This window comes from Mytilus galloprovincialis, chromosome 13 (genome assembly GCF_965363235.1).
Source record: "Mytilus galloprovincialis chromosome 13, xbMytGall1.hap1.1, whole genome shotgun sequence".
NCBI lineage: Eukaryota > Metazoa > Mollusca > Bivalvia > Mytilida > Mytilidae > Mytilus > Mytilus galloprovincialis.
In genome coordinates this window covers 57,195,231-57,206,932 of record NC_134850.1, presented here as the reverse complement: position 1 = coordinate 57,206,932, position 11,702 = coordinate 57,195,231, and the positions used below count along the sequence as shown (strand labels likewise).

The 11,702-nt window shown below is 30.9% G+C and overlaps 1 protein-coding gene across 1 annotated transcript; it reads left to right on the top strand.

Moving 5' to 3' along the window:
* Positions 1-8,391: 8,391 nt before the first annotated feature.
* On the top strand, positions 8,392-10,617 carry LOC143056861 (uncharacterized). The gene has a single exon (XM_076230029.1). It carries the CDS (start codon positions 8,522-8,524, stop codon positions 10,238-10,240), a length of 1,719 nt encoding a protein of 572 aa, XP_076086144.1. The 5' UTR covers positions 8,392-8,521; the 3' UTR covers positions 10,241-10,617.
* The last annotated feature ends 1,085 nt before the right edge of the window (positions 10,618-11,702 follow it).

Sequence of the window (11,702 nt, the reverse complement as noted above, 5' to 3'; positions counted from 1 at the left end):
ATTCATGTGTTTACGTTATTACATATCTCCAAGGGACAACTGCCGTCAAACTGATGTAGGTGCCTGTACATAACCAATAACACGAAAATTAATTCTATAGAAATTAAGCCTACATGTTGCGGGTGTAATATACACATAACTTAAAATAAGGCCATTTTATACAATTTTCATAACAACAAAACACATTTCGTCGAAACCTTTTTTGAACATGGTATTATATGTAACAAATGCAGTCAACAACAATTTTGTCGCCAAATCACAAACTGTAAAGATACTAGTACTGAAATTTTTACCACCGTCTATACACGGGTACATAACTCATCAGAAAAATAAAACAACATAACAGAACAAATCAATTACACTACAAATCGTGATTGTAGGTAAAACATCAAGAAGCTGTTGCATCTGTATCACAACGAAGGGCCGATTTGTTAAAATTACAGAAAAGGCAATACAACATGAAGTAGTAACACAGGGTGATCTATGACCAACTGATGTAAAATGTTCTGCGGTTAAAATATATACATGCACATGTATTTTCTTGTCTAATCTTATAGACGATAAAACCTTAAAAGACCAGGACAAATACTGTGTAACAGATATACATAATCAGAATGAGAAAATCACGATTTGAATTAGTTCGATTTCATTTGGCTCCTTGAGAAGTTACATGGTATGGCACCTTGCATAAAGGATGTTAATAATAAAATAAAATCAATATTAAAAAATCAATAGTCATGGCCTTGTTTTTGTAAGAATACCTGTTCAAGGTATGAAAATAAATGATGTGACGTATTTTTATGTACTATAAAAAGCATCTATCGGGCTATTTAAAACATTGTTTACCTATCTTATCGAATGAAACAAATTGCCGACAAATTGTCCCTACCTCTTTGTGGCGATTTCATACAAGTAGACGGTTTAGCTAGCTTTTTAACCAGGTACAATCCGCCATTTTCTACATAAGAAAATGCCTGTACCAAGTCAGAAATATGACAGTTGTTATCAATTCCTTTGATGTGTTTTAGCTTTAGATTTCGTCATTTGATAAAGGACTTTCAATTTTGACTTCTCCACGGAGTTCAGAATTTTTGTAATGCTTGATGATGGTACAAAAAATATTCTTTAATAACAAAATACCAAGATGCTGAACTGAAAAAAAAAAACATTTGTCATTATTCCAACCATTATTAAAGACGAAGACTATCAAAACAATTTCATTCAACCTATTGTTCTAACAAATCCTCTTCACACCAGCTGACATATAAGGTTGATACCAGGTCTCAACACTGTTTTCTGTCCTTAGCAATCTTCTCCATTTCACCCCAGGTCTTTCCCATGTTTTAAATTCACTGTCAATCGTTCTTCTCTATGTTGTTTTGGTCTAAAACTTCCTTTGTTTCTTTCATCTTCCGATGGTGTCCATAACAGAGCTTTTTTGGTGATGTCATCCCTGTTTTTTTCTTAAGGAGTAACCTAGCCATGTTAATATCCGTTGTTTTAATGTTGTCATCAGATCGTTTTGTCCTGTACCTTTGTACAGCTTTTTATTGGATATTTTTGCTTGCTAATATATCTAACAATTCTTCCTCATACATTATGTGTGAAATCCAGAGAGTTTCTGGCTGTCTTTCTGTGTTATCCTCCAGCATTCTAACCATACAACAAGATAAAGAGGCCATTACTCATGTAGATCTTTATTTTTTTTTTCACTTATGTTGCCAGCTTGTCATATTTTATTTAGTTGGTGTTCTGGCCTTCTGGGGTCCGTTTGAGATGTCTTTTTTTCGTTTTTTTTCTTTCTATTTATTTATATCATTCCTCACTAAAACCGCTTGCCTCTATAGGGAAAGCGACTCCTGATAGGCATGCATCACCGCCCAAGCGAATTAATACAAAATGTCAAAATCAATAAACATGTAATATAAAATGTACAGCGCAAGATACATATTGTCTCATCAAGTATGTATTATAATATTATTATGTTTCTAGCAAATATTAGTTCTATCTGATTTTTATTTCAAATACAAACTGTGTCTGTCTTTTATTGAGGATGGCTACACAATATTATCTATTGGTTGATATACAATTAAGATGAACGGCTGTCAATATTTATTGTATTTACATTTTAAAAAGTGTACACTGTTATAAGCCAAGCTGCATTTACAGATGGTTTTAGATATCCTCAGACAGTGAATATATCGTCATCCGTTGTTGCAAAATATAAATATATACGTGTTTGGTGCGAAACATTAAATAAAGGTATATGCATATGTTATTTTACAAATAAACACAAATATTGAAACCCTAGTAATGTCAGATATATGAATAATAAACAAAATAGCAAATAAATGATGAAGCTATCGTTTGATAAAAAATTGTTACAATAATTCGGAATATTTGTTTTGGGTTAAAGCAACGATTTAAATATAAATACCACAAAAACCAATCAAGTTGTACAAATCAATGAGAAACATCATATGTTTTGGAAACTTTTGAATAAAACAATAATGCCAATTCGTGGTACAGAGGAATGAATTTCCCTAAACATCAGCAAGGATACAATTATTAGTCTTTTGTTTATCAACAACCGTGCGAAACACTTGGTTTACAATGCATACGAAAGGAAATCAGAAATGTCCACTTCAGCTAACTATATTGTTAACATATTTTGAACTTCCTTTCATTTTACGTTTATTTTTCAGATAATTTGTTCTTTTATGTCAATTTATAACTGATACAACGCCTGAGTTTATCGATATGTACATTTGACTAATTCACCAAGAAAAGTATAGTTTGTGAAAAGAATGGGCAAACATTCGTATTTACAGTTTAAACTATAACAAGAAACATTATTATACTTCACTAACTAATAAAATAATTAAGATATTACTGTATGTTTTTCGTGCCTTTCAGGAGAATAACACCCATTTCCCGCGGCAAATATCACGTAAGCAAAATAACTGTTTGGAAATATGCGCGTATGCAAAATAAATGTTCGGGAATAAACGCGTAGCAGGAAAACTCCAAGTGATTGTACAGTAAACTAGCAAGCTGTTGTACATTCAATTAAAATATCAGACATTGATCATGAAAATTAAAATGTTTGGGTTTCTACTGGAACAAAGGCTTTTAAACTTTCAGACAGGTAAGACTGTATATCAGAAAAAGGTACATGTGAAAATTCTGGTAGCAACGATTGTTTTTTCGATGTTTATTAGAAAATGTTTGATCGCTGTTATGTGACGGTCTAGATCGATTTTCCTCGGAGCTCTACCATTCTAAGGAAAACGTTTGGATGCAAATATTATTATTTGATTGGTTCATACTCTCATATAGAATGTTTTGATTACCAAAACTTGCAGCATAAACGTTATATAGTAACATTTGAGTTCATCAAAATTTCCATCAAGCAATTTGTTATATTTTAAATGTCGGACATGCTTGACAGTCTCCCGAATGACCAATATATTAGAAAACTGTACAGTTTCGTTCCCACACTGTGCAAATGGAAAAACCAATGCAAATGCTGAAAAAAATATTTTAAACGAATGGAAAAATTCCTGACATGGTATAGGCACTTTCTAATGTATATAATGGTGGATTAAACCTGGTTTTATTGCTGGTTAAATCTCTTACTGGTATGACAGTCTCATATAATTTCATTATATTAACAAAAAGGTGCGAACAACACTTACAGATACATACGGTAACAATGTCAAAAATTGGGGAACATTAGTCAACATGGTGTTTTAATCGCAATCACTATAACAATAAACAATGATGTCAACATAGAAAAACACTAATACCATGGAAACCGGTGTGATTTGAGATACTCCGGAAGTGTATGGAGAAGCCGTGGATGGAAATGTAGATGCTTTTGAAGGGTGAGCAGACTTGTTTTTACCGGAAGGGTAAGCATTTTTTCAAATAGTATCACACGTTATATTGCTTATGACAAATGAAAATAAGAAATCGAAAATAAATTGATTATTTACATACGTATGAATAATAGATATAGCCTTTAATCGTCTTTTGGAGACTGGTTCTAATACGTTTGATCCATATCATTTCCATTACCAGAAATACGATGTTCATACGATATTTTAATAACGTGCTGCTCATCTATTCTTGTTTTTCGTACTGCACGTATAAACTACTGCGGTTGTAAAATCGTACGATTTGACGCACGAACAGATTAAAGGAGTTTAATGGTCCATTTAAATATTTCTTAAACTTATATTCCAAAGTCGAGGTCGACATAGTGATTCGTAAGGAAAAATTGCTACTGACCATTGTTTGTTATTCTGGTTCAAAATCGTTACTTTCTTTATGTATATTAGATCGCTGGTTAGGAATTTTGGTCCTCAATGCTCTTCAACTTCGTACTTTATTTGGCCATTTTAACTTTTTTGGATTCGAGCGTCACTGATCTGTCTTTTGTAGACGAAACGCGCGTCTGGAGTATATATAAAATTTAGTCCTGGTATCTATGATGAGTTTATTTTCCTGTTTGAATTTTTTTTATACTAGTCTTTGTGTGGCCCTTTAAAGCTTTCTGTTCGGTATAAGACAAGGCTTATTGTTGAAGGCCGTTATTTGATCTTTAATTGTTTACTTTTTACACATTGTGACTTGAATGGAGAGTTGTCTCATTGGCACTCTTACCATATCTTTATATTTCTATGTAAAACTGCTTTTACTTTAATTTCAGATTGCAAGTAAAATTCACTTTATTTCATTATTCATCTACATGTAACAATGATAACCAATTTGAATAAGTCACAATTTCCTTTTAAAAATCTTTTTTTTTTTTTTTTTTTTTTTAACGATAACAAATATTTTATTCAATCATTTCCTGCTATATAAATACCTAAGTAGCCCAGGTCGCATACTTAGGGGCCCCTGTATTTTAACAGCCTCACTTGACCAAGGAAAATATCAAATGAGTTTATACAATAGTTTTACATACATAATTATATTTAAATAACCAATACAATTGATTTTCACACCTGATAAGCATCACTGTATAAAATCACTATCGTATATCCGGTTCACTGAACAAACATGTGTTGATTTAAACTGGAAAAACTTTAAAATTTGATTGCGAAAATAAGTTATAGTTTGACTTGAAGAATTTTGATGTGATTGAACAGAATTTGAAAGTATTCTTTAATATATATTTATGGATTATAAAAAAAGGATAAAGCACATGTGGTGAGTACAAATGTATTACGAAGCATAATATATGTGGTAATTTACTAATGTAACTAATATGCACAGACATAGATTTAAATAATAATTACAATACAAAATATTGTTTTTTCTTTCTGTTATAATAACATATTGTTCACTACTTTATACACAAGATACAATAAGATAAGTATATATATATGGAATCGAACACACCTTTCGTTTAGAGCAGTAGAACTAAGTACATCTTCCTAAAAATTTTCGATAAAGAGTTTAATTTTCGTTTTGCATATATACTTTGTATCCGAGCGTAGCAGAAGAAATTTTAATTCGTTTTTCATGTGCAGTTTTAGCAAAGCCTGTATAGACTGTACATTCAGTTTAATTTTATCGAATTTGCATTTATTACGTATTTTCCAAATAGCCCATTTGAAATAAAGTAATATTGCATTAACAATGGAATTATTCGAATTCTCTGTACAAGTTCCTAATAAAATATTTTTTCAACGAGAACCTCGTCGCTTATAAGGTTACAAAGTTGTAAATTTCTAACAACCGTTTCTATTAATGGTTTAACATTGATACATTGATAAAATAAATGCTCAAGAGTTTCAATATTATTAATTTCATCACATAAGTGACATTTTCCATTCGACATGTGCATTATTTTCAGTCTGTTTTCAGAATATATAATCCTGTGTATACATTTCCATTGAAATTCTTTAACTTTTCTATTAATATCCATTTTACTTAGATTTAGCCAAATTTTTTCCCAATTTATATACTCCCTATACAAATTTTCCCATTTTGTTTGACCCTTAGGGGTCTCAGTTATGTTAATGTTTAATTGAACATATTTTAATGTCAAATCCTTGATTTTAATAATTTTATTGTCTGGATTTAAAAATTCAAGGTTTTCAGACATTTTTATTTTGTTGCTTTTTAAAGCAGGTTGATCATCGTTATGTTTTAAAATCTGCATGAATGTTTGTGGTATGGAACTTTTAATTCGTGAATATTCCGAAATACAATTACGTTTATCTATTAATTGTCTATATATTTCATTGCACGATTTAAAATCTTTGGTATTATCGTCCCATATATCACCAATAGTTTTGATATGACTTTTTGAAAAGGAAGAATAAAATAAAGATTTGCCCTGAAATAAAATATTTGAGTTTCCAAATAATCGCTGTTTCTTTACTTCCATTTCGTTAAATATACCCTGTGTGATCTTTGTCAATTTTGACCACAATTGTAAAGCGCTTCTGTAATAATATGGTAGGTTTTTTATCTCAAGACCTGAAAGGTCAGAACATTTACACAGAAAAAGTTCATCCTCAAATTTCTTATCACATTTTTTTAACCAAAATTTCCTATTGCATTCCAACTAGATAATGGCTTATGTAATATCGAATATAAAGATTTGATATATTTAATCTTAAATCTTAATTTATGCCACCTTGAATTGAAATACTTTATGCAAAGTTCATCGTATTAAATATCCGGGTCATATGATCCGGAACATCAACACAAAAGAGACAAGTAGCAGATTTATTTAGACATCTCGAAAAAAGGAGGATATTTATTATGTAAGTATAGCCATTTCTACTTATCAAACAAAATACTTCAAAGATAGATTATTGTATCAATTTTAAAACTCTTTAACTCATATTTCTTATTCCTGATTGCGCTTGCACAGCATCAAGTATATTCAAAATAAGCTTTTGGAAGGTGTAAGATATTAATTCAATCTAAATCTCAGAACTGGTAGCACATTTTAACAACAGTACATATTATGTATAAGTCTGCCTTAGAATTGATAAGTGAGGAACATTATAATCTATATACAAACGTATCATATATTTTTTCGATATATATATATATTTTTAATTTGATGCAAAAGCATTTATCTTTGCTGCTATTGTAAGTATAGGTGTTTTCAAATCTTGTTGGTATATCTTTTTTTTTAATTCATACATGTATTTTGTAAACTGAATAATGTACCTAGATCATTATCCAACATATTCAGAATGTAGACCATAGAAAAACAGATAGATTATAAAATAATAATTATTGCGAACTAGGTGAAACTTTTCCACTGAGTCATTACCTTTTGGTCAATATATATAAACTTGTGCCAGTTATATTGTCCCATTGATTAAATACAATAGATATACATTTAGATTACTTCTGAAAGAAATCCATCCTTAATTGATTAATTTACATGAGTAAAATATCATATGTACATGTAAACTCACGAAACTGGATGTGATGTTGTATTTATTCAATATGAATAATATATTTGCAATCTGTGATTCAAAAATTAAAAGCTGATCTTATGGAGAAAAAAATTGTCTTTGACAAATAAAAACTTAAAATTTCAATAGGAACAATGCTAAACATTTTGTCAGAAATCTAACTTTTTATGAAGAGTTCAGGGTTCATATGGAACATATTAAAAAAAATATCATTGATATTGAATGTATGCAATATCACATGCAGTTTTGTGAGATAAAAGTTGTATTTTCGTCCTTTAAAGATATCTTTATTACTCGTGTAAAATAATCAATGAGTGATGGATTTCTCTTAGAAAAAAATAAAGGTCCTTGTGAATAAACTACACAGAGAACAATAGCTATTGTATTTATTCAATATGACAATAGAACTGACAAACTTTAAAATAGATTGATGGAAATGACTCTGTGGGCAAGTTTCATTTCGTTTTCATTTCGCAATAATAACTGTCTGATGTTGTTAGACGTATTGGTTCCAATCGGTATTTATCTCCTTTTTCGATGTTTGAAGGGATTATATTTTTGCTAATTGAATTCTATTAAATTGTAACAAAAAAGGTAAGATAAATGTTAAATTTGAAGCACTTTTCTTTATTAATGGAAATAAAATAAATTAAAACAATCTGTCGTACAAGTGAGAGGTTTAGCGCTATAAAAATAGGTTCAATCCACCATTTTCTACATTTGAAAATGACTGTACCAAGTCAGGAATATGACAGTTGTTGTCCATTTGTTTGATGTGTTTTGACATTTGATTTTGCCATTTGATTAGGGACTTTACGTTTGAATTTCCTCGGAGTTCAGTATTTTTGTGATTTTACTTTTTGTTTAAAACGGGGAAAACAAATGTTGGTACGAACACCATCCCTTAAACATACAGTATTTCTCTTTTTAGTGTCATTGAGAAAACAAACAACACAGATGAAATGATTTATCATCATTATTATGTTTACAAAGCAGGTTGATGAATATTAACAACAGTTCTCAATATAGAATAGTTATTCTGGATATCTACAGTAAATTTTGCAGACATGGACGTTACAGCTGATGTATGCAGAAAACTCTACAACTACTTGTGCGAGATCATAGGATCAGAAGACATCGTAAAAGTAAGGCGCCAATACTACGCTTCTTTAGATTATTTTTGTGAGAGAAAGACAACTTTTGTGACAAGTGGAAGTAGGTCAGAAGGGTTAGATATGGGAAGTGATTTAGATATAATGGGTCTGTTTTCCTTTATACATATAAGTCAGAGAAGATCTGCTGACTCTTTTCTAATTCCGAACAATTTCACAATGGAAACCGAATCCTGTAAGCCCGGGTTTACTCAACTGAAAGGACACAGTTGTTATTTTCATCCTTTGGTGCATATGATATGTGCTACGGGAGGAAGCGAGGAATACGTTTTTGCAAGTGGTGATATCAGAATGTTACTGTTATCTTGTTTTAATTTGCTCATGGGACCACAAGGAAAAGAACATGGTCCATGTATATCTAATGGCATCGAAAATGGCACAGTTGATTTTGCGTTGTGTTTCAGATGCCCAGAGTGGATCAAACAGGCTCAGCCATGGTTAAAAAGAGAACGTTACTGGCCGTCTTCTAAGTTGGTATCGATAATATGTGAATATGGAATACTTTTGGTACCAATTGGTTGCAAGGAATCTCCAAACGAACACTTGGAATGGAGAATTTCTTTTTCCGTAGCAGAAAAACATCTTATATTCTCGTTTACGCACACTCAGCTCCTGTGTTATGCACTTATGAAACTTCTATTAAAGGAAGTGATTAATAAGATAGAAAGTTTAAGAGGCTTATTATGTTCATATTTCTTGAAAACCATTATATTCTGGGTTTCCGAGGAATCTGATCCATCAATATGGCGACCAGAAAATATTTGGCCATGCTTTATGAAATGCCTTCAGCGTCTAATATACTGTGTAAGGTACGAACTACTCCCTCATTTCTTTATTACAGAAAACAACCTGTTTGAGCAAAAATTTAATCAAGATCAGCATCTCAAACTAGTAAATTGCTTGGCCGAACTGTATTCAAAAGGTCTGGGTTGTTTTAAGAACAGCGAGACATTATCACGTTTTTACAGCGGTTCTTTTGTTCACAAGAATAAATCTAAAACAGAAAGGATTTGTTGTGAAATAAACACTATAAGTGCTACATTGAATACAAGTGCTCAACTCCGAGTTTTAGGAATGTTAAGTTTCCTTCCCATGAAAGTAATGAATCACAATTTGTATGATGCGTCATGTCAATTCTATGGTCGTCAAATAATCCGTAGATTTCTTGACATCAAATCGGATCGGTTTTTACCATCTATAGTATTTTTCAGATTTTGCCAAATGTTCGGAAAAACTTTCAATGTTCACGTTGATTTGCCAAACAGATATAAGTATAGTTTATCAAAGCGATATTTACCGTATTTTTACCTTGGAGTTCATTCAGATGCCGTTTCTGGTTGGCTTTATTTAGCTACCTACTTTTATGGTTTTTGTCAGTATAAAATAGCTGTACAACTTATTTTACACGCGTCTATCCATTGTTCGGATAATAAATTGTTTATGAATTCGATTAAACTTTATAGCAGCAATCTAGACGATATTGAAAAAGAAGGTATCTTCTCTGGTGAGTGGAAAAGATTGAATCTCTACAGGCGTCATGTCATACATGAAATATCTTTTTATTTAAACTCAAAAATTAAACCAGTAGAACTCAAAGTACAGAATACTATTTAAGCTTATATATTTCCTAATGTGTATTTACACTTTCTACGTTTCTTATGTTTATATCGTTTAAATGAAAATTCCAAACATCATACGAGTACACAAGCCTTGCTTGATATAAATGAAGCCTGTAAAGATGCACATTTTAACCATAATGATTATTCTATTGCTGACAGCACCGAATGTCTAGCTTCGGCTTTATTAATTTACGGATGCCAGGAAAAATCTAAAATTGTTTCCACCTATATCAAAGGGTTAAATAAATCATTTAAACAGTTCTCGTTCGATCCGATAATATTATATTTATTAATTGATAAACTCAACGATTTGACTTGAATTGAAATATTTGACAACGAGTCGAATTTTATCTAATTACATTGTTGATGTAAAGAAAATAGCTTACTGTATACGGTCAAAGATTATTATGTTTATTCCAGAAGCTTGACACACTAAAACAAATGATAAATATAAAGTTAAAATCTAGGTTTGAACATTATTTAGATTACTGTTATAATTCACACTTTTAACTTAATTGCGTAGTTGTACATTAAAGCTGAACATTGAAACAAGAAGATGTACTGACATGGCTAGGAAATTACGTTTATGCAAATGTGCAGTACGTTGAAAACAAATACCACTTTTTATTAGTATGCCGTGCTTATAGATCAATTAGACCAAAATATTTGCCAAAATTCTATTGTTCTTGACCAAACAGTACTAAATTACAGCATTAAAATTAACGTCTGTTATACCTGTGTGTAGTTACATAAAATCTGCATGGTCAATCAAATCACATATTGTTACTTAATGTTATTTGTTTTCTGATAATGCTTTTTATTGTATATACTGTTTATCATTTGTCATGTTGTTAATATATTTCCAATGCTATAGCATATATATGCTCTTTGCAATAAAAGATTAATTCAAAACGTTAGCAGCGAAGACGTAGACAATTGTGTGCTCTCTCTCTGAAAGGGGCACATGCTCACCGATTTGACTAAAATTCTAATATTTGATTTATAACAATGTAAAACATTTATCCTAAAAATAAAGTATAAAATAAACAGTTTACAGGGCATATGGTCGAGAACATATAGCATTGTTTCGTGAATATTTTAGTCAAGACGCCATCTAATTAACGACCGAATTCGCCTCCAAATACCTCCGATGACCATACAAGTGATACAAACATAATTTGCCAAAATTCTATTGTTCTTGACCAAACATTACTAAATTACAGCATTTAAATTAACGTCTGTTATACATATGTGTAGTTACATAAAATCTGCGTGGTCGATCAATTCTCATATTGTTACTTAATGTTATTTGTTTTCTGATAATGCTTTTTATTGTATATACTGTTTATCATTTGTCATGTTGTTAATATATTTCCAATGCTATAGCATATATATGCTCTTTGCAATAAAAGATTCAATCAAAGCGTTAGCAGCGAAGACTTAGACAAATGTGTGCT